The 23177-nt window shown below is 31.8% G+C and overlaps 4 protein-coding genes across 6 annotated transcripts; 2 read left to right on the top strand and 2 right to left on the bottom strand.

Annotated features, from left to right (window-relative positions):
- The first annotated feature begins 2296 nt into the window (after positions 1–2296).
- Positions 2297–10199, top strand: LOC109805778 (nuclear pore complex protein NUP93A). Of its 2 annotated transcripts, none has more exons than XM_020367981.3 (15): positions 2297–2506; positions 2905–2996; positions 3501–3567; positions 3812–3871; positions 4349–4438; positions 5168–5437; positions 5710–5805; positions 5934–6065; positions 6358–6411; positions 6503–6586; positions 6783–6869; positions 6944–7846; positions 8343–8524; positions 9086–9377; positions 9889–10199. In XM_020367981.3, the coding sequence occupies exons 1-15, from the start codon at positions 2417–2419 to the stop codon at positions 9964–9966; spliced, it is 2577 nt and encodes an 858-aa protein (XP_020223570.2). In that variant the 5' UTR covers positions 2297–2416; the 3' UTR covers positions 9967–10199. The 2 variants fall into 2 exon arrangements, with proteins under 2 accessions (XP_020223570.2, XP_029128696.2); XM_029272863.2 differs by having other exon boundaries at positions 5710–5808.
- A 1659-nt stretch (positions 10200–11858) lies between these two features.
- On the bottom strand, positions 11859–13269 carry LOC114916360 (embryo-specific protein ATS3B). Its single transcript, XM_029272866.2, has 3 exons — positions 13004–13269; positions 12399–12506; positions 11859–12260 (listed from the first exon to the last, which is right to left on the bottom strand). The coding sequence occupies exons 1-3, from the start codon at positions 13133–13135 to the stop codon at positions 12027–12029; spliced, it is 474 nt and encodes a 157-aa protein (XP_029128699.2). The 5' UTR covers positions 13136–13269; the 3' UTR covers positions 11859–12026.
- A 1960-nt stretch (positions 13270–15229) lies between these two features.
- On the top strand, positions 15230–18005 carry LOC109805780 (aspartate-glutamate racemase family). The gene is made up of 2 exons (XM_020367983.3): positions 15230–16182; positions 17562–18005. The coding sequence occupies exons 1-2, from the start codon at positions 15472–15474 to the stop codon at positions 17841–17843; spliced, it is 993 nt and encodes a 330-aa protein (XP_020223572.2). The 5' UTR covers positions 15230–15471; the 3' UTR covers positions 17844–18005.
- A 676-nt stretch (positions 18006–18681) lies between these two features.
- Positions 18682–22368, bottom strand: LOC109805785 (uncharacterized). 2 transcript variants are annotated; one of them, XM_020367988.3, is made up of 2 exons: positions 21995–22368; positions 18682–19402 (listed from the first exon to the last, which is right to left on the bottom strand). In XM_020367988.3, exons 1-2 carry the CDS (start codon positions 22239–22241, stop codon positions 19158–19160), a joined length of 492 nt encoding a protein of 163 aa, XP_020223577.1. In that variant the 5' UTR covers positions 22242–22368; the 3' UTR covers positions 18682–19157. The 2 variants fall into 2 exon arrangements, with proteins under 2 accessions (XP_020223577.1, XP_082921683.1); XM_083065557.1 differs by having other exon boundaries at positions 18682–19369.
- Between the last annotated feature and the right edge of the window lie 809 nt (positions 22369–23177).

Here is a 23177-nt window from a genome sequence, read left to right as displayed (position 1 = left end):
GAAGGGAAACTCTAAACCTCAAAAATTCAGGTTGTACCTCCTCAAGAACAGGTTGTTATTGTTGGGGTACATCGTCAATGACTTCAAGGGAAAACACCGTTTCATTTCATCTTTGACTATATAGTGTCAATTTGGAAGTAAGTGGTTCACTCCAATTTGACTAACAATGAAATAAAACCTCTTACCATTGTCCTTAGTGATACACCACATCGTCCTTAATGATACACTGTATAACCCAAATGTTTAACAATTGAAGTTATCAATCCCTATTGACAATATTACCAAATCTAGTATTTGAAATGTTTTGTACCTTGGGTCTTTTTCCGTGTACGATTTATAACCGTGGACTATAATTATCGACCATTCTGAAACTAGAACGGCCTATTCTGAAACCAGAACGGCCCATTCTGGTTGTACTATTGGTGTGTTAATTTTGTATCTGGAACGGCTCATTCCAGGTTAATTCAAGAAATTTGGCCTCATCTACGTGACATCTACGTGGCATCCACCTGGCATCTATGTGGCCAACAGTTAACTCCGTTTAAATTATTTGGACGGAAATCCCAAATTACAATAATTTAAATTATTGAGGATCAAATTAAAACTAAAAATTAAAATAAGACTAAATTGAAACAAAAAATGTTATTAGGAACTAAATAAAGGTTTTAACCTACATTTTAATCACACCACATTTTAGTTTATATATAAGAAACGAAACGTGCAAAAGGAGATAGTAATTTATCTATGTATATAAGTTTTAATGAGTACAAGTATCTTAAACTAACGTGTTTTTAGAGATCATTATTAAATGAGAACGCTTTTTATTTTATTTATTAATGATAGTTTTTTTAAGAGTTTATCTCAATATTATCTTTAAAAAAAATTGTCAACCGTTAAAAGTATTCATATATCTAATATAAATTATTTATCATAAATTTTAAATATAATTTATATGATATAATTTTAATAAAAATTAAATTTATACATTTAAAGTATTTATTTATTAAAAACTATAGTTATATATATATATATATATAAATCCTATATATTGTAATGGTTAAAATACTAATTTTAATCTATTTATATATGTTATGACAGACATATTTCAAAACACAATCAAATCAATACAAATATAAAAATATTTTTTGATAAGTAGACCAATTATGTAAAAAAATTTCAAGTTAAGACTTACGATTACTTCAATCATCATCTAACACTTATTTTGACTCGTCGATTCAATACTTAATCAACATAAGTGTACAACTCTTATCAATATATTACCTTATTTATGATATAGGATTTCATATAAATTGAAACATTTACACTTTAAATTCTTAAAAACATTTTATGTATGTAATATCTTATTAAACTCCAATGTAATTTTACAAATTTCATATATTTTTTTAGTACCCTATTTTTATATGAATAATATTATCTTTGGGTGTTGAAACAGCCTCTTTTTACCATAATAATACTCTATTGAAATGTTTAATGACTTGGATCTAAGAATATTTATAAGTAAACAAACACCATTATTTTTCTTGGTTCACTTGTGTTGCATCATCAAAGATCTTGTCTTTTGGTTCATCCATACTTCACCATCTAGAAAATTAAATAAATATATAATTAAAATAAAAAATATTCAAGAATATTTGGATTTTCTTTTTTAATTTGTTCCCCCTTCCAACACTAAGTCATTGCCCTTACAGTAGGTTAATGGTTGACTGTAATTTGGTATTTCATTACATGAAAAGTTTTATATTTATCTTTGATCTATAAACTATTTATAATTTATTCCTACCATTTATTAAAATTATAATGATGCTAATTTTTTCATATAAAGATTAAAACAAAGAATAACATATTGTGTGTATAAGTTAAAAGGTTAATTTTCATCATTGACTAAAATCATTGGTATTTTTTTATAAGATAATCAATTCATAAATATTTTTCACATAGAAATTAAATGTAAATCTTTTCCGTATAAAGTGTAGAGACCAAATTTCTCTTCAACAATTAATATAATTTAATTATACTAACTACTATATGATAAAATTATTTAATTTTATAATAATTACTTTTGTGTAAAAATTATTATTATCTTTTTAATCGTCTCTAGATTAGGGCTGATAACAATAAAAGCACCTCAAAGAGTGAGATAACTGACCCCAAAATTTAACGCAACACATACACAAAACAGGATTTAAACTTTTAACTTTAGGTAAAGAAAAGAACTAAAGTTACGTAAAAATTATTATGATAATACATAACTATAAATTGGTATATTTGGTCTGAAACAACCCGTTGGTTAGGGTGCATCTCCGTTGTGCAGAACCCAACCTGAGTTTTCAAATTTTAGGGCTTAAGAACGTTTGTGTCTGTAAAACTAAAACCCTTGTTCTTGTTCTTGCGAGCCATGGCGAACGAAAGTTGGACCGATCTCCTACATTCGTCAACCAAGCTTCTCGAACAAGCTGCTCCTTCTGCTCAGTTCCCTCCCCTTCAGGTTTCCTTCTCTTCCAAACCCACCCACTTCACACTTTTTCATTTTCATTCTCCATTTCTCAATTTCATTTCAATGCCACCGATTCAACTTGTGTTCTTCGTTTTCCACATACTTCATTTTCTTCCAAGCATTTTTTTCACTCTTTTATTTTAACTGCTACGAAAATTTTCGCCACGTTTAAGTTTTATGAATGCATAAAATGAAGTTGGAAGCTGAGTGTGAGTGTATTTCGGTTGTGAACCGAGGCAATGATAGCTTCAATTTGACCGAGATAATGGATGAGCATTGCTTCTTTCTGTCAGTGAGAATTGTCACTAGTTAGAAGAATAGGAATTACTGTTGATTAGATATGGCTTTCGAGATCTCTGGTTTTGAATTCACCTTTTTACATTGTTCAGAGGAACTTGGATCAACTGGAAGCGTTATCCAAGAAGCTTAAATCCAAGACCGTAAGGACTGAAGCACCTTCGCAATCTATTGCTGCAACAAGGTACTCTTTGGTTATGAATTATGATTGCCAGTGCTGCAAGTTTTTTTATTATGTCTGAATTATTCAATCATGTAGAATTTAAACATTATAAAAAATATCAAATGATGTTGTGGCTATCTGGAGTTCTTTGAGTTGTTAGAACTTACAAAAATTTTTAATTTTTGGCCAAGCATTGTTTCTACCAAATGGTGTTGGCTTCTTGGATTTTAGATTTTCATTTTGCCCAAACTTAATCTTGTATCATGCATTCATGAGGCGTCCCATGGTTAGCTTAAACCCTCCAAAACAGTATCCCATTTCTCACTTCCCTTCACACCACGCTCTTTTGGTCTCCCTCTAGCCCTTTTTTAAAGCGGCATCCCTTTAATTTCACATTTTCTTACCAGGGAAAATGGAGATCATCTTCTTACTTCCCAAAATAATTTCCTTAAAGCAGAAATTTTGTGATTAAATGAACTTGGTCAATTATTGTGATCATTTTTCTTATTTCTTTTGCATGGACAGGCTCCTTGCTCGAGAGGGGATAAATGCAGAGCAGCTTGCTAGGGATCTGAAGTCATTTGAACTGAAGGTACTTCTTAATATCAACTTTACAATGTTTTTCACATTGAACATTCGGTGATAGGTTTCATGAAATTTCTGCACTGCTATAGTTTAAGTCACAGGCTTGTTTTCCTGATACAACTTGTTGTTAGCAAACATAATTTTCCCTTGAAAGTTCATGTCAAGTTGTTTGCTGTGGTTCTTTCTGTTACTTAATTCATATGGCTACTATATTGCTTATGCGTACATTTTGTCTTTTTCCCCCTTTGAAGACAACTTTTGAGGATGTTTTTCCTGTTGAGGCTACAAGTGTTGAAGAGTATCTGCAGCAGGTAATTTTCACTTTTTAGATTGCCTACTATTCATCTTGGATTTATTGTAACATTTAATTAACAATTAGGCATTAGAATAATTCAATTTGGATCACTTTTATCAGTGTGAGATACTATATGCTCTATTTTTCGTTTACATTTTCTCTGTCCAATGTCCACAAAAACAGTGAGAAATATTTGTTCCTATATGATGTAAGAATTCTGTTTTTGAATTCTTTCATTGCATTATTATTTGTTTTCATTTTTATGTAGTTTTTACTTTTCACGGATGAGCTTGGTATTGTGGCATGGTTGTTATATCTAAATGCTGTTTGTGTCTGTTGCCCCCTTTGATTTATTTCTATAAGCAAAATTATTAAGTTTGTATGTGAAGCTCTGTTACTTGTTATGGAAAACCAAGAAAATCTTCTTACTCTGCACACCTGGTCCTTTTTGAATGGAATTGCGACAATATTGTGTACTGTGTTTTCTTCTCAGGTTCATGAAATGGCAATGGTCTCTGCTGTTCAGGAAGCTCAAAAGGATAATCTCAGGAGTTTCAGTGATTACATGATGAAAGTTTTAGAGGTTAGTGTAATCATGGCAATTTGTAATATGCCTTGGATAACGTATGTTCATAAAACTACCAACATAAGAATCCTTGGGATAGTATTGGTAAACCATTTTTTTGCATACATGATTTGTTCTTGTATTTCCCTTGCCTTGGTGAAAATAATAAGTCTGTCCTATATAGTTATATTTTGATTATTTTCTTTTCTTTTATTTGTTAAGTCCTAGTAAAATGCCTTGAATAGGACTTGATTATGACAAAGGGATTGAGTAGATTTATTATATTAAAAAGATTGTTTATTTTTTTTTATGTTTTATATCTGTGTCTTTGTTAATTCTTATTATTGCTAACCTTTGTAATTCTTATTGATTCTTCTGTGAAAAATTTCTCATTTTCTAGACAAAAGGACCAGGAAAAATAAATAGTTCTGTTTAACTTGTGCAACTTAATAGTTTCTAACAGTCTCAACTCTTAACAATGACAATTAGCTCTGCTGACCTGCTTAACTTTCACAAACCAAAGCATCCCTATTAGCTGATTGCTTTCTATTGAACCTGCATAGGTTAATATGTGGAACTTCACATATGAAATGAAGTAGCATAGTGCAGTGAGTAAATAATTTTATTTCATATTTGCAGTTTTTTAATTGGGATGAGTATTCTACTCCATTCTTATATTTTAAGATAGGTTTCTTGTTATTGTGTGGCTCACCTTCCTTACTGTCAATATAATTTACTGTTTGACAGGAGGATTGGCAAAAAGAAAAGCGTGATTTCCTTCAGAGTTTAAGTCGAATTTCAACATTACCTAGGACAAACATTGCTGCTAACAGCAGTGTGGGTACCCTCCCAGGTCAGATTGCGTCTGTGTCTTCTACTCCACAAGTCTCATCTGGTATGCCTAGCATGGAGATTGTTCCTCTGACAGGAAGACCTATTGTGGAGAAAAAGGCATCTGTCTATGCTGAGGTGGTGAAGACTCTGAATAGAGCAAGGGAGTCTGGGTTACCATTTAAAGTATGTCCCCTGCTTTCTCCATCTCATAAATATGTAGTGAGATTTCTATATTAGATTGAAAACTGTGTCGTTTTACCAGTTTAAAAGTTATGCCTTTGTGTTCAACATATTAATTGGCTTGAAACTAATGTTTTGAACTTTTAATGCAATATCATGTCTATTCTTCATTTTGGATAAACAATAGCACATTATATGTTCAGATTTTTGTTGTAATATCTTCCGGAAATACATTCTTGTATGTTAATTTTAATTATTTTTTTCATGGTTCATAGCCTGCTGCAGCTTTCAAGGGTGCATATGAAAATTTGGGCATTGATGCTAGTGGTGGAAAATCAGTAACGATGCGAAAGATATGGCACCTTGTTCAGGTTGTTGTATACTGTTATTATGTTTAAGACAAAACAGGAAGAAAAACTTGTGCATGCACCTTTATTGCTTCTACCTGTGGCAAAGTAAATATTTTATTTATTCTCTATAACTTTGCTTATTGAAACAGATGCTGATGGGTGAGGACTCAACCCCGCAACGTGTTTCAAAAAGGATGTCATTGGTTATTGGTGCAAGACGCCACCTTGAATGGGGACATGAGAAGCACATAATGGATACCATACAAAGTCATCCTGCTCAAGTAATTTGTTATTCAGGATTTCTGTACTAGTACTACTAATGTTGTCTGGAGATAATTTTTCTAGTAATGTTACCTATTTTTTTAGATCGTTAATTCTGCCTTTCTTGACTGTCGACTCCCTGCGATTGCATGCTATGCTTTTGAGGGATATGCTTCGACAAATAGTGAAATGCTTTGCAAGCTTCTCATTTTTTGTGTCTTCCGTTCTTTATTCATACAAGATAGAGAGCATACAGGAATTTGTATTTGTTATCAACACTTAATTTCTTCTTGCTTTTTTATCTTATGGTAGGCTGCTCTTGGTGGTGGAGTTGGGAATTTGCAAAGAATCCATGCCTTCCTTCGGGTTTGTTTGAATTTGAAAAATGTGTATTATAAATAATGCCATACATTTATTTTTTTTTGAAAGGTCCCTGATTTTAATTATTGCTGAGTAGATTCGGTTGAGGGATTATGGAGTACTGGATTTTGATGCTGGTGATGCTCGGCGGCAGCCTCCTGTTGATACCACATGGCAGCAGGTCTCAGATACTTTATCTGATTATAAAACTAGCTATACTAAAGACTTGTTATCTTTGCTATATTTTTTTTCCTTGGCTTGACTCTGTTCACTGATAATATCTAATTCCTTTTTGTTTGTTGAAATTAATACTGATGATGAGCCAATCATGCACTATTTTGTTTATTTACTTATTGATTAATTAATTTTTGTGACAGATATATTTTTGCCTGAGGTCTGGTTATTATGATGAAGCAAGAAATGTAGCCCTATCTTCACGTGCTTCGCATCAATTTTCTCCTTTGGTACATACTGCAGTCACTTCTTATTTACTAATTTATGATGTATTATTTCTTAATAATTTACTTGTTTCTGACAGCTCACAGAGTGGATTAATACTGGAGGGATGGTGCCAGAAGAGGTTGCAGCTGCTGCATCAGAGGAATGCGAAAGAATGTTGAGAACTGGTGACCGGGTAGGTCGAACTGCATATGACAAGAAAAAGTTACTTCTGTATGCCATCATATCAGGTTCTCGAAGGCATATTGATCGCCTGCTTAGAGATCAGCCAAATCTCTTTAGTACAATAGAGGATTTCTTGTGGTTCAAATTGTCAGCTGTGCGGGATTGTTCTAGTGGACCTTCATCCATTGTTCTAAGTGATGGTCTGATTCCTTACAGTTTGGATGATTTACAAATTTACCTGAATAAATTTGAGCCCTCATATTATACAAAGAATGGAAAAGATCCTCTGGTTTATCCCTATATCTTGCTTTTAAGCATTCAATTGCTTCCAGCCATATTGTACTTGTCTAAGGAAGCGGGTGATGAAGGATATAACATTGATGCTGCCCACCTATCAATCGTGCTAGCTGACCATGGGGTCCTTTCTGAAGGTGCTGGTTCTGGGCAAAAGTTGGGAGTGATGGATGCTTATGCAGAAGTGTCCACCATTATCAGGCAGTATGGATCTATGTATTTGCGTCTTGGTGATCTCCAAATGGCACTAGAATATTACGCACAAGCTGCTGCAGCAGTGGGTGGGGGGCAGTTGTCATGGACTGGTAGGGGTAATGTTGATCAGCAAAGGCAGAGAAATTTGATGCTGAAGCAGCTTCTAACTGAATTATTGTTAAGGGATGGAGGCATATATCTTTTACTTGGTGCAAGAGGTGCTGGAGAAGAAGGTGAATTGGGACGTTTTGTGACTGATCCCAATGCAAGACAACAATTTTTAATTGAAGCTGCATGTCAGTGTCAAGAGGCTGGGATGTATGACAAGGTAATTTCTTTCTTTCTTATATTACTGTTTTAAATTGAAACAAAAAATATATTACTGTTTTAATTTAGGGTGAAAATAGAAGAGATCCATTACAAATTATAACATTACGTGGTTGATAAGGAGTATCTTACACAACACAATCAGGTTCTAGAGGTAGCTAGAGTGGGGATCCATTCCGATTTTAGATCACATTTTGATTTGACCTCTTAGCCTTCCTTTTTTTCTGGTGAAAAGATAAATTATTCTTTAATGCATTCAGAGATATTGTTCACTCATTTATTTTCAATGTTTAATATGTGATTTCATATAAATTGTAATTATATTTCTTGTTTTTTGTCTATACTCGTAGATTTATCTTACCAATAGTGTTATTCTTACTTTTCTATCATCCGGTTTTCATTACCTCTCTTTGCCTTGTTACAAATCTTTTGTGGATTTCTGGCTTTTCATCTGACCTTAATATTGGTTTTACCAATACCCGATGTTTTTGCTTCAGTCTATAGAAATTCAGAAGAGAGTGGGTTCCTTCTCAATGGCACTGGATACCATCAATAGGTGCCTCTCTGAAGCTATTTGTTCCCTTTTCCGTGGAAGATTAGATGGTGAGAGTCAGACTGCTGGCCTCATCCATTCTGGCAATGAAATTTTGGAGACATACACTTATTACCCAGATGTCAGGTAATTGAAGCTCCTGCTTATTTCCTCGTTTTCGGATATGGCTCTGTGATATTGATATGCTTCTATTTCTTCTTATTCTTTGAAATGTATGAACCCTAGAGGCATGTTTATAACTTATTCTGTGATGATTTCACCCTGAAATATTTTTAACTTTACACTCATCTTTTATTGTGGAGTGACCTCAAATGCTTTCTTCTGCATTATGGGAAGTCCAGATGCTGCAGAGGGATGATAGTCTGGTAAATAGGATGTACTACATGTAGGATTTGGTTTTCTGATTCCATGGGTGTGTAGTTTTTGTTAGGTGTTTGGTATTCTTAAGAAGTCGGACTTGGAAATTCCAATATGCCTGACTAATGCTTGTGTTGCTGCAACTCAATGATTTTAGATGTTGAAGACGCTGCATTTTAATGTATTGGAGACCCTAGCATTTGGATTTTGGCTCTTCAATGAGAATTCTATAAAATTCAACTATACAAATTAATTATTATTCTTTCTATGTAACATAGTACCATTCCATTCTTTAGTAAAATGATTGATTGATTGAGTTCTTTTTTACAGTCTTCAAGAGAGAGATCACGTTTTTGAGCAGCAAACTGTGTTACGACAACTAGAGTCAATATTGTCAATTCACAAATTAGCAAGAGTGGGGCATTATGTTGATGCATTAAGGGAAGTTGCTAAGCTTCCATTTCTTCCTCTAGATCCCCGAGGACCTGATATTGCTGGTGACGTGTTTGAAAATTTATCCCCTCATGTCCAAGCTTGTATTCCAGATCTTTTGAAGGCTGCTCTCGCTTGTCTGGACAATGTGACAGACTCTGATGGATCACTTCGTGCCTTAAGGGCCAAGGTATTATCTCATAGATCCCGTTCTTTGGTTGGGCTATATCCTTGCTCTATTTGCTTTTGTTGAAATACCGTAATTCACTATTGCTTTTCGAAATTGATGTGTCGGGAGTATTCACAGAACTAATGAGTTTACGCCTTTCATATGGTATTGTAAAATCTATGGTCATTGAAAATATAACCCATATCTTGAAGCTTTCCTAGAAATTAGTCTTAACATGTTAATACGAATCTATGTTCATTTTTTTATGTGACAACTACATTTAATAGCTATCCTCTGCCCTTAATCCATTTTGTTGTAGTTAATACTCTTTTGTTCTGTTTTCTGATTTTTGTATAACATATACCAGCACTTTATGAAGCTTCCTTGTCAGTGGTAGAGCCTTTTAACAATCTATCTGTTGTAGTTCTAAATTTATACTTTCAGCTGATTATGTCAAGCTTTTATATTTGGTGTCTGATGGGATCTGCTCTTGTTTCATAATGGCTAAATGTTTTTATTTTTATTTTTGCAGATTGCGAGTTTTATCGCAAATAATTTAAAGAGGAATTGGCCTCGTGATTTGTATGAGAGAGTTGCGCAGAGGTTGTGAAAGTAAATTATGCGATGGCAATTGTAGTTAACCTTTGAATTCTTGAAAGAAGGCAACAGAATGTGTTTGGTTAAAGGTTTTGAGTGGCATAACACATGTAAAGTCTGCTGGTGGATCAGAAAAAGGAAATACACTGGTTGTCAATATTCTCATAACCTCTTCTATTTTTGTTTTAGCTGTTGCTAATATACTGTTCACTTTGTATTAATAAGAACATTACTTTCAAGTTTCAAGCCCTCCTATTTTGCTATAAAAAAATACCACGCTCTTTTTCATTGTTTTCGTTATTTTGGTGGGAGTACCATCCACTCGTCTCTAAATGAAGATTTGTTATCAGTTTACTTTTATAAAGACTAAAAAATAAAGTTTATCGTAAATATGTATAGAAATTAAAATGAAATATTTTTAATTGTAAGAAGTAATAATTTAAGTTTATGAAATTAAAATACAAAGAGAATAATTAAATTTTTGGTTATAGCATTAAACTGGTTTTTACTTTTTAACTTTTTTTCTGTATGATGAATTTTATGATACTTTATAAAAATCAAATGCACCATAAATGTCTGAAAAAGTTATTGTAAGAACATTATTCGTTGAATCTATTAACTAGTCTAGTTCACATAGCCGATGGAGAATAGTGCGTTATTGCAACGTAGCTGCAGCAATAGTGTGTGTTTGGTTATCATTCAGCATTGCACGTACACAGTACACTGCATCAATTTCACGGTCAACACAAGCTATTTCTTTAGCTTTTGAAATTTACGTTAAATAACACGTTTTATTTAACTGATGCGGGATTAATGAATGAAGAAAAGAAAGTGGAGAGGGGAGAAAACAAATTAAAATCAAAATGATGGAAAATTGAAAGGATAGTATAAAGTCAATTTTCTTTTTCTCTTCAACAAATTAAAAGAATATACATGTTATTTGTATTTGGAAAATACTATATCTAATATAGGCCGAAAAATTGTTCGAATAATTAAAAGATTATTATTTTTTAATAAATTTATTATAAAATAATTATTTTATAATAAATTTATTAAAAAATAATAATTTTTTAATATTTAGAGCGTTTTTCGACCTCCGTTTTTGGTGGCTGAGATTTTTGGAGGACAGGTCAGTTACATATTACGTGGCTGCATGAAAAAAGGCTGTAACGATGCTCTTTGTATTTTCTTTTCATCCAACCTAACATAACATAACATTCCGTGAATTGCGGCAACAGTAACGAAACAGGTGGATACGTTTCGCGTTGGAAAACATGGGTATCGAAGAAAATGTTAACAAAAAAACAATATTAATATCCCATTAGAAATATTAAAATGGTACCAAAGCTTGTGTAATTTTTTAAATACAAGTATTACTTATAAAATATTATTAACAATCTTTCTAGTTCTGTTGTAAAAAAACAAAAAAAAATATCTCTAATTCTTGACACCGTCAAAGAAGTTTTATAATATCAAAATTGCTTGAATCCTATTTGAAATCATTCATATTGCTAACCAGGTTGGATTATAAAAAATTATAATCACTTGATTATAAAACTTCTACAAAGATTTAATCAATAGTTTATATTTCAAAATTAAAAATAAATAAATAAAGAACAATAAATTATGTTAAATTAAGTCATAGACGTAAGTTTTACACTTCATAAATTTAAGAAGTGTAAATTCAGTTTGTACTTAAGGATATAATCGTGATGATTATAATTAAATAGTTAGATTTGTATTCGGTAAAATATTATATTGAGCAGAATAATTATTTAAGTACTACTTTATAAGAAGAGTATATGAGTTTTTGTAAATCTTAGGAGTAAGTTTCATTTTGATAGATAAATATATATCTATTTTCGTAAATCAACTACGTTTTTTTTTCTGAGAGAATCAACGCAGTTAAGTTAAAAAACAAGAAACTTAACACTTTTTTTTAACTAGATAATTCAAAATTAAAAAACATTTGTCTATTTTATTTAGTAAATTTTTAAACTAGGGTATCCTAATCTCCAAAAGTTGTACTCACCTCTTCTCACAATTAATACAATAGTATTTGATAACGTTGTACTAATAATCATGACAATAGTTAAAATCATAGGGACCACCATCATCAATATATGTGTCGAAGTAAAATGTAACAGGATCATGGAGGTAGTCATATATGCTCACTGTCTCCAGAATCAAATCAGTGTCTCCAGTGATGTGTAGGTTCAAATGACAAATTAGTGAGATGCATGGTCCATATACCTCATATTCATTCAGAGAGCAATCCAAAGGACCATCCAATCGTGGAACATATACCTGATTATAAACCAAAGTCACAAACCAAAATATCAATTACTCATTATATAGATATGCATTTTTTATTAGGTCAATTTCACTTTGAGTTGTGAACAAAAAAATTTAAGAGCAGAGAGAAACATGTATATGATTATGGACCTGACGGCCATAGATGTCGCCAAATAAAAGATCTATTTGCCCTCTCACGTAGAAAGTAGAACTACAACTTGTCTTCATGGTGACACTGTACCTACAATCTCCATTTATCTGCATGTTGCATATACAATACATGTAACATTTAATTTCATATGCGAGAAGATTTGAAAGTGCTTCAGTTGAAATCTGAGTACCCCTTTTATGTATGTTCTTTCTATCAATTAATACAATTAGTTCATATTACATTTTCTCTCTTCTCTATTATAATAAAAAAACATTTTTTCTCTCTTAAATATAAACAAATTTTAATTACTTTCATCTCATTTAATGGTATTCTTCTTAAAATATTTTTCCTTTAATATATGACCTTTCAGTTACACTATTTCTTTTGACATTTATAATAAGAATAATTTAAGAAGAATGTTATAAAATTAGTAAAATTTAATACAGATAAATAATTTTTTGAATATACATAAAATTATTTATTTCTTACTTATAATAGAGAACATAGAGAGTGAGTAACTAATAAGTTATTATACATTATACATAAAAGGGTGAAAAGCTACTGTATATATGTTAGTATTTGCGAGCATATGAAAATTTCTTACTTGTTGGGTTTGATTGAAGTTGGAAAATTTGATGGCTTGAGGATGAGTAGCTTTTGGCATTGTTTGTGAGAGGGCAGAAAATGAGATGATGCAAAATGTGAGGATTAAAGTTAGATTATTGAGAGCATTCATTGTTTTGTGGTTCAAGAAAGAGAACGAAGATGTTAGATTTAGACAAACTACACATTAATAAGAAAAAAATATTGCTTTTTTAAGTAGCTTTTTGTCGCTAATTCTCTAATGATATAGTAATTTGTAAAACACACAAAATAAAAAACTAGATAAGAGTGCGGAAAGTTCAATGGATTAAAGGAATAACGAAAGGTTGTAGAATGTTAATCCTTTGCTATGCTGAATGATCATTATATTTACTCTTTTTTGTTGGTTCCGTCTACTTACAAGTCATCATAATAATCACATTTGATGTAACGTTTATCTTCACACCAAAATAATAATAATAATAATAATAATAATAATAATAATAATAAAATATCGTTCATCTAAGTATATCATTAATTTTAGGAAGAAGTCTTTTTAAATTAATAATCTCTATATAATTTAGAATAATTATTTTCTTAATTTCTCATCCCTTTCAATTTAACTTTTTTTTTTCCTTTTTAGTTTTATATTGAATATATATATATATATATATATTAAAAATATCAATAAATGGTGTAAAAAATATCAATAATTAAAAATAATCTTATAGAATAATATAAATTGTTTATTATAAATCAAAGATATAATTCACATGTTCTAAAATATTTATTTATTATAAATTTTAATTATAATATTCTAGATATTCAAAACTATCTATTTATTATAAACTAGAGCTATATGAAATAACCATGTATCTTATACATTGCATATGCTAAAATACTAGATATAATTAAAATGAAAAGGAAAAAAAAAACCCAAAATTTGTTTATATTAAAACTTTTTTTTTGCCTAATACTAAAATTATTTGATTAGCATAATCCACTGACATAAAAAGGTTTAGTTACTCAAGGATTGGTTAAATTAAATTTAAGGGATTTATATGCACTATAGTTTAATCTATTTTAATATGAACAAATTTCTTAAAGGCAACTGTTTTGCCTTTTCATGTTTCTTAATATCACTGGCAATTAATTTTGAATGGTTATTATAAATATTCAAGTATAAATATGGGCCACAATATTAGAGACACTTGATGGGCCGGGGCCCAAGACATGGCAACCCAGATGTAGTGACTTTTTCCCTGGAAAAAAACCAAAACATATGATACTTAAAGTATTATCTGAAATGTAATGTAAAGAAAGAAAGTTTGTAATTTAAATTGTTTGATTATTTGAGAAATGGTGGGGCCCAAAGGAGAACGATACAACCAATGTGAAACGTGACACCTATGCTGCACATGGCGAGAACATTCTTCGATGCTTCCCACTTGTTCTCTCTTTTGGTCCATTTGTTAATAATTGGTATTGCCATTTCATCAAATCACACAAAAAGGAATTTTTGGTATATGATGAAATCCTTCCTCACCCTTAACTTTTATTTTTTGCTTCATAAAGATTACAAACTTTTCCTTCTTTAAACTCTGTCCACATTCATTAACCATGTTATAATTTGAAGTTTTCATTCACTGCTGATTCTACCTTCAAGCTACAGAGATAATCAACAAAAACAACTAAATATGTTTATATGATTAACTTATTATAAACATCTACAAGGTTACATTAATTTAATATTCTATACTAAAATTTAGTAACCTCACTCAAAAATTTATTTATTGTTTTGGTTATTCATCAATGTGAGTATGACTTACTTTAGTCATGTGTTAATAGTGAGGTATTTATGGTCTCTTAATGCTTTCATATAATTTGTTTATATAAATAATGCTTATTCATGAATTCAAAGAATTTTTAGTTATAAGATTTATTTTGAATTTTTAAATATATATTATTAAAAATGAAATTTATTACCGACAAGTATAGAAACTAATTGATAAGGATTCTTTCGATATAATCTATGATGTTAGAGTTTGAGTCTTAAACATATAATTATGTTAAATATTTGAAGATAAAGTTTTGTCGTGTATAATAATTTTACCGGTAATTAGTTCTGTTGGAGGATACATGTGGTATAATATTTTTTTTATTACAATTGTTAAATTTCAAGTGATATTGTTGGTTGAATAAAAATTAGTTTAATTAGTGTAGGGTAGTTGAACTGTTGTAGATGGTCTAACAGTGCATTATTTGAGAAAGAGAAGCATGGTGTGTTTTACTGTGAGGTGAGAAGTGAGAGAGTTTGGTGTGAAACTGTGAAGCCACATGTCTGCACAAGGGCTTTTCTATAGGATGATTCTTGTTCATCCACTGTCTTACTCTGGAGCTCGAATGGGGTTGTAAATTGCATAAACAAGAAATAAGAAACCCATTTTGAGTTGAGGGAACTCCAATTCTCAAATTTCTGTGGCATTGGAGATGTTGGATGTGATGTCTTTGAGTTACCCTTTCCAAACATTACTCTTAGGTTGTGTAAATGTAACTACTTCTAGTCGTAGATACTTGTGCAAAACAAGGTGGTGCCAAGTTCAAGCCACACCCCCATCTTCAGTTATTTTGAATGCAGATGAAAGTGGCAAATTTTCTGAGAAGCTTCATGGCTCAAACCTTGTTTCAGGAAAGGTTGTTCCTTTTGTCACTCAGGGAAGTGCTGTGGGTATAATTGGAGGGGTATCTGTGGATGCCACTCTCAAATTTTTGAGAAAACTTGTGGAGTTGAGTTCAGAAGATGGAGGAGATTCCAGCCCTTTTGTGCTGTGTTCTGATCCTGTGTTGAGTAAGCAGCTTCTGTCCTATGAAAGGAGTTATTTTGTTTCTAGCACAAGTAAAGCAGAATCATTAAAGCTGGATTCTTCTCTGATTGTGCAAAGCCTTAGAAATAAGAGGGTTTTTCTTGAGAATTCTGGGGCTAGTTGCATAGTGATGCCTTGTAATGTGTCACATTCTTGGTATGAACAAGTGTCTGAGGGATGTTCTGTTCCTTTCCTTCACATGGCCGAGTGCGTTGCAAAGGAGCTCAAGGAAGCCAAGTTAAAGCCACTTGAAGCCGGTAGTCCTCTGCGGATTGGAGTGCTTGCAACAAATGCAACTATTGGTGCTGGTTTTTATAAGGACAAGCTTCAGAATGAAGTAATTTCTCTATGTTGTTTTCAATAAATTGCTCTCATAAACAACAACACCATATGTTATTACTACATCCTAGGCTTAAATACAGTATATGCTCTATTAAACTTCAGAACAAAGTAATTTCTCCCTATATATAGCTCCTTGGTCAATGTAGTTTCTGTGAGGAATGCCCATTACAGTCTTGCTTTTTCACATTATAACTTTAAGAAATCAGAACACTATATGATGTTGACCTTCACAAAATCCTTTCAAAATTTGTTGCTTTCTTCTTGGCTTCTTATAAGTATTGAATAACTGCAGCATTTTTGATAGAGTTTCTACAGGTTTAAACATGTAAAATTTCATAACAATAATATAATATGTGAAGGCCCAAGTCAGATCTATGTCCATTTAAGATTGGAAAGATTATAGGAACCTATCACTTACCATTTATGATTGGAACATTAATTTAATGTTTGATTAATGAACATTTCAAACTTTGTCAAATTTGAGATGCTTAATTTAATGTTTTAGCAATTCATGACTTGTCGATTTTATTATTTTCAATAAGACTACATTTTTGCAATGAGAATATAATTTGTTTGCATTGTTTATTTGTTTCTTAACTTTGTTCAACAAGTGCCAACAACATTTCTCATGTGCAAAATGAAACCGCTGGAACCGTGTTTTCTTTCTCGTGATTACTGAAGATCCAATTTCTTCAGTAAAACCTTTACTTATTTCCTGTCAAAAAAGAATTTCTCGATGATCAAACTAAGATCAACATGCAATTAAATGTTTAGTTGTTAACAGGGTCAAATGAATCATAGTTTAGGTTTGCTTCTTGGGGCAGTTAGAGCACAAAAACAACCTCAGAAGGAGGGAAGTATCGTCCCTTAATCTTTCCTTTGTAATGTAGTACAGGATCTTAATCTTTCGTTTGTAACTCCGTATACAACATACACTTCATAAATGTTTTACATGACCTTAATACACACATTAATTAATCTGTTTGTTTCTTGTTTTTTGGTTTAGTTTCATCGGTGTATCTTTCCCTTATGAAGAATAATCTCTCTGTATTCAGAGCACTAATTATTAAACCTTCATGTTTGAGAATAAGAACATTGGAAGAATTCTACCTGGTTACATCTTTATTCAACCACTATTACATCTGTGCACTGCCATGCATTACCACTTACCACTGCTGCTAAAAACCCGAATAGCAATTTTTTTTTATCATTTTCTTGCTTATGAACAAGGATTTGACTTTCAAGAATGTACTTGTAAATAGTAATGCACTAGTTGTTTTTCACCTTTTATGCAATGGTTGAATGGCCGTGTTGAATTGTGCTGGCAAGCAATAGAGATTTGGAAAGCTGTTGATTTCATTTACTTGTATTCAGGGATTTGAGATTGTACTGCCTGATAGAGCAACAATGGAGCACACAGTGATACCTGCAATTGAAGCTTTGAACCGAAAGGACATGGAAGGGGCATGCAATCTATTGAGAATTGCACTTCAAGTTCTTTTGGTGAGAGCAGCAAATTCTGTTATCCTTGCTTCTGACGATATGCGGGACCTCTTGCCCCCAGACGACCCTCTTCTCAAGAAATGTATTGATCCAATGGACGCCTTGGCCCGGTCAACTATCAAATGGGTAAAATCCTCTGGGAATAATACATGAGCTTCAAAAGAAAACAACTGTTGCATTTCATTATGTATCAACATTCTTCTGATTTCATTCATATCGTTCATTTCATTAATGCAAATTCTTGTATTCAATAATATTGTAATCATACCAAAGATAAATATCTGAGTATCAGAGCATGTTTTCCTTCTGTGTTCATGCATAAATCAGTGTTATTTGAGCTTAAAGAATTTTTTAAAATATCACTAATTTGGTGACACACATAAGATAAAACACAACAGAGACGTGTATAAAAGCTTAGTCGTGAAAACCTATAGAGGCCATTTGGCTTTGTGAATGTGTAAAAATGATTTTGGATTCAAATAGAATCACCTTTACGTGGTGGTAAGATCACACTTCACGGGGTGGCAAAGCAATAGATCATCACTGATGATATTATGGCTCGACTTGGAAGGATGATGTTAATGTTGTTTGGTCATTCTTAATTTAGTTTCAAAGATCGGTCTTTATTCCGTCGTTTGCCATGTGCACTTGTGCAGTCGAGGCTCAATAAGCAAACTTCAAGAATTAAAGCTCACGGGATGATGCAAATGCTTTGCGCTTAATGGCCCTTCTAAACTGTTTGGTATCAATATTTCAATATTATATATATATATATATATATACAAGTGCGTAGTGAAATAAGTAATGTGATAGACAGGAAAAAAAAAAAAGCGAATGTATAAAAATACATTTGTTGTATGAATAAATATTATTCATGTTTCAAGAACATAAGAACCTTAAGGTGGATATCTTATTACTATTGAAAATTAAAAAGTATAATATGCAGGAATCATAGATATAATAAGTTATGTACCCCCAGAAAAAAAAAAAAAAAAAAAAAAAAGGTCAGATATACATTTCTTTCATATCCTCGGAGATCTCGTTTTATACGTTGCTCCCCTTTCTTAGGAATATATATATTTTTTCATCTATTTTGAACCGTTCTCTGGCAGAAATTTATGATACAACACTTCATGAACATCTGCTCCAACAGTACAAGGAAATATCCGAATATGAACTGGTTATGATTTTAATTTCTTTGAAGTTTTTTGTAATCGTAAAGGGGTATAACAGAGGGCCATTGCCATGAATGTACAAAGAGATCTATGTATATCTTTCTAATGTCTGCATGAAATACTGAAAGTAAAACGGAACCATATTCCTCAAAACAAACCCGGTCAAACTGGTAGTGAAGCAAAACTCTTGATTCTTGAATTTTTACCCTTCTATAAAAAAAAGCTGTTTTTAGTTTTTAGTTTTTAGTGTTGTTATCCACTAGTTCAGCTAGTTTGTTGAACAGGGCGCATCTCATATCCAATCCGCATAGATGCGACTGATCTTCTGTAACTCGTTATCCTTGAATCTGCGCTTCACAGCATATGATGGTATTGCTTCATTCTTTTGCGAAGAGCTAGTTGAAACATTTGCAGCAGCAGCAGCAGAAGTTTGCATTATCCTGTGTTCTGCAGAAGGGTAGCCATCACTTGGAGCAGCCACATAAGTTTTCATTCTCTGGTATTCTGCACAAGAGTGCCGATCAAATTTCTCTAATTCTGCATTCTCAAACAACACGGGTCACTATGTATTTACGTTGGACACAAACACAGTCCCATGTTCTATAGAATCACAACAGGTCAGGCAAATATTTTATAGTGTACCATCAAATCAAACCCAACATTTTTGCTTATAATAATAATAATAATAATAATAATAAATAATAATAATAATAATAATAATAATAAAAATAAATATATGTATCCGTGAGCAAAGGCTTCTGAGAGGATTTCAGAGCTTATATGTGTTGACTAATGATTAGCCGTGTTTAAAATCAAACTAAATTGTTTTAATATCACACTAAACCAAAAAAAAAAAAAAAGCGCATTCTTTGTAGTGGTTTGGTTTTGTTCTTATTGTTAATATTTAACTGAATCACATATACTTATATTTTTTTATAGAGACATACTTATATCAATCTAATAACAATACATACTAATATTTTAAAGTTTTAATAGTGGGTGTTGAATACTCCATCTCTTGTATATAAGTAAAAAATATTAAAAAAAATTGGACTAAAATATAAATAAGTTGCAGTTAAATTAACTTCATTTAATGTTTTTAATCTAAAAATATTGTTATGATAATAAATAAGAATAGTATCTATCGTTAGGGATGGCAAAGTGGGCCATGGTCCGCGGGCCGGCTAGTTGGCCCGCCAAAAATTGGCGGGCCAGGTCAACTATTTCAACCCGCCAACCCGTCAAGCCCGCCTGCGCAAGCCCGCCAACCCGCCGGGCCAAATAGCGGGCCAGCCCGCCACAACCCGCCGGGCCAAATAGCGGGCCAGCCCGCCCCAACCCGCCGGCCCGCATATATTTTTTTTTAATTTAATTATTTTTATGTTTATTTTATTTTGATGTAGAAGATGAGGATCAAGATGATTAAGAAAAAAAGTAGAGACAACTTCTTTCAAGAGAGCTTCTAATATTCTTAAAATAAAAATTTAAAGTTAATTAATTGTATTTAAACTTGTTTTGTGGACTATCAAAAAATTTAGTTTATAAATAATTTGGTTTTGATTTTGGTGTAAATGGACTAATTTCTATTTGATTTTGTTTTAAGTTTGTAATTTGTTTTTGTTGAACATATATTATGTACAATATGTATGCATTTTTAATTTCATATGGTTATATTTATTTATTTGTAGCAATTTTTTTTATTTGATCATAAAATATTTTTTTTTTCCATTTTTTTTTATTTTTATTTTTTGCAAGCGGGCCGGCCCGCCATCCCGCCAGCCCGATCTTAGGCGGGGCGGCCAGCATCTCCAACCCGTTTTACATTGGCGGGCCGGCCTGCCCCGCCCCATTTTTGGCGGGCCAATGGCGGGCCGGGCTAAAACGGGCCGAGCTGGCCCGTTTTGCCATCCCTATCTATCGTGAATATGATTATAAAATGTAATACATATTTTATATAAAAATTAAATGCATCTAAAAAAAAGTTTCTTGATACACATGTAAAATTAGTTATTTTTGTTATATATAAGTTAAAGAGAGTATTAAATTATAAGTATATGACAATAACATAATATGATTATCTTAATTGACTATAAATAGTTTATAAAACGTCTGATGTAGTTATTATCAAACATGATATGTAATTGCTTTATTTATTATTTATAATTATGTAAATGTTATCTTTAAGGCTGGTTAATCAGTCAACTGATTATTAGTTTTTGTTATTTGTCAAATTAAAAACAATTTTGAAAAGTAATAAAATAAAATAAATAAAAATAAACGTCAAACTGAATCCAAAAAAAAAAAAAGAAACAGTTTGATTTGATATTACATTAAAATTGACGGAAACCAAATTGTATGTATATATAATTTTATTAGCTTAGTTGTTGGGAAGGGAATGGTTGAGATAGTTAGAAGCATGAAGACCTAAGTTTAATCCTCGTTATAATTTTATGTTTAGCTAAAATAATCTTGTCTAAAAATTGAACAACTGGAATCGAGAGAAGCCACCAATGAAAAAAAAATGATTACATGGTTAGGCACAACAAATTATTACATGAGACCACGTGATCCTGACCAATTTCCCCTTAATAGGTATAAATTAAACACATTTTTAATTTATAAAAAAGAATTAAAAATTTTAATTTAAGTCACATAGAGTACACCGAATCTGTTAGGATACAAATTAAAAACGTTTTTAAGAGTTCTAAATATATATATCCAAACATTCTCTTAATGAATCTTTTCAATCGCACAGATTAATCATGTAATAGTTTTTGCGTCCTTTGTCTCAACTAAATCTCACGCAAATATAACGGCGTTTTTTTTTTTTAATTTTTTTTTTTAAGTTAGAAGAAAGAAATAATAAATATGAATTAGACGTGAATTGAAGAGCGAGCCGCAGCATAATAATCGTAGAGGAGAAAATAATTTGTGGTATGATTAGTGATAGAAATATGTTTGAATTGACGTCGGAAACAAGAAGATGTAGTCAAAGTAGGGCATTGTTTAGTGAAGATGTATTGAGAGCATGCATGGCGGTGGAAATGGATATGGATAGTTAGATAGATAGATAGATAGGGTTAAGAAATATAATAAGAATTGAATTAAGAGAAGAGAGGAATGTAGTACCTGGAAAAGGAGTGGCGGAAGTGGAATGGATGTAGCGGCAAGTGCGTCCGTAGGGACAGTGTTTGTTTTGAAGGAATAATCTGCAGAATTTGGGTTGACGCCGGAGCTCGGCGGTGGAGTGGGCGTAGTTGCATTTGGAGCCATGAGCGCAGGCGCCTTTTTTGAATCTCCGGCAGAGTTCAGTTTTGGCCATTAAGTTAAAGTTCCTTTCTCTTTCAGAGCATGCTGCTTCTCCTTCTCCCTTCATCGTTTCTGAATACCAACAGACACACACACCACTTCCTTCACCTTCTACCGCACTTATATATGTATCTATGGATCTCCGGCCCAATATATTATGGGCTTTCCTTTTCTCTGGGCCATCTATTTTTACTTTATTTTTTATTTTTAAACTTTTTATACCAAGCCATATAATATACTGACAAATTACCGTTTCCAATATTAATATTTTTAAATAATAATAACAATAGTAGCGTAAAAATTTGTAAAAGAAAATAAAATTAAAATATAAAATATATTTTAAGCCAAACAGTCCTATGAATTGAAGAAAATAGTTCCATTTCCAAAACAAGTTGAAATATTGACTTTTTTAAATCTCTTTTTAAGTATCGTGCAACTTTAGTTTATCTTTATTTTTTTTTAAAAATTAATCCTTATTTTTCCCATATACTTCTTTTATTAACCTTTTATTTTTTGTCCATGAAATATAATTTCTACATATCTATTTGATTTTTTTCCTTCTTTTTGGTATAACAGGAGGTATTTGGGCTACTATGTGCCACCAAACGTTAAATATTTAGATAATTCATGTACATTATTTAATATAGGCTAAAAACTTATTTTGGTCCCTTATAATAATTGTTTGTTTCAATTTAGTCCTATTTTTATTTTTGGTCTCAATTTGATCCTTAATAAATTAATTGGTTGTAATGTAGAACTTTCATCTAAATTATTTAAACGAAGTTAATTGTTGGTCACGTGACATGCACGTGGATGCCACATAGATACATAGGTGGATGCCAATTTTTTTGAAAATACCTGGAACCAGAATGGCCCGTTCTGGGTTCACTCTTGGTGTGTTAATTTTGCATCCGGAACGGCCCGTTCCGGGTGCAAAGTTAACACACTAAAAGTGCACCCAGAACGACCCGTTCCGATTTCAGAATGAGCCGTTCTGGTTTCA

Source organism: Cajanus cajan, chromosome 10 (genome assembly GCF_000230855.2).
Source record: "Cajanus cajan strain Asha chromosome 10, NIPB_CcT2T_4, whole genome shotgun sequence".
Taxonomy (NCBI): domain Eukaryota; kingdom Viridiplantae; phylum Streptophyta; class Magnoliopsida; order Fabales; family Fabaceae; genus Cajanus; species Cajanus cajan.
Note: the sequence above shows the minus strand (reverse complement) of the source record. Positions and strands in the feature narration are given on the sequence as shown.

Coding starts and splice junctions, on each gene's coding strand:
- LOC109805778 (XM_029272863.2), top strand. CDS start 2,417: ATGGCGAACGAAAGTTGGACCGATCTCCTACATTCGTCAACCAAGCTT. Junction 2,507..2,904: donor CTCAGTTCCCTCCCCTTCAG/GTTTCCTTCTCT, acceptor TACATTGTTCAG/AGGAACTTGGATCAACTGGA. Junction 6,412..6,502: donor GAATCCATGCCTTCCTTCGG/GTTTGTTTGAAT, acceptor ATTGCTGAGTAG/ATTCGGTTGAGGGATTATGG.
- LOC114916360 (XM_029272866.2), bottom strand. CDS start 13,135: ATGAATGCTCTCAATAATCTAACTTTAATCCTCACATTTTGCATCATC. Junction 12,507..13,003: donor ACTTCAATCAAACCCAACAA/GTAAGAAATTTT, acceptor TGCAACATGCAG/ATAAATGGAGATTGTAGGTA. Junction 12,261..12,398: donor GCGACATCTATGGCCGTCAG/GTCCATAATCAT, acceptor GTTTATAATCAG/GTATATGTTCCACGATTGGA.
- LOC109805780 (XM_020367983.3), top strand. CDS start 15,472: ATGTTGGATGTGATGTCTTTGAGTTACCCTTTCCAAACATTACTCTTA. Junction 16,183..17,561: donor AGGACAAGCTTCAGAATGAA/GTAATTTCTCTA, acceptor ACTTGTATTCAG/GGATTTGAGATTGTACTGCC.
- LOC109805785 (XM_020367988.3), bottom strand. CDS start 22,241: ATGAAGGGAGAAGGAGAAGCAGCATGCTCTGAAAGAGAAAGGAACTTT. Junction 19,403..21,994: donor TTCCGCCACTCCTTTTCCAG/GTACTACATTCC, acceptor TTGAGAATGCAG/AATTAGAGAAATTTGATCGG.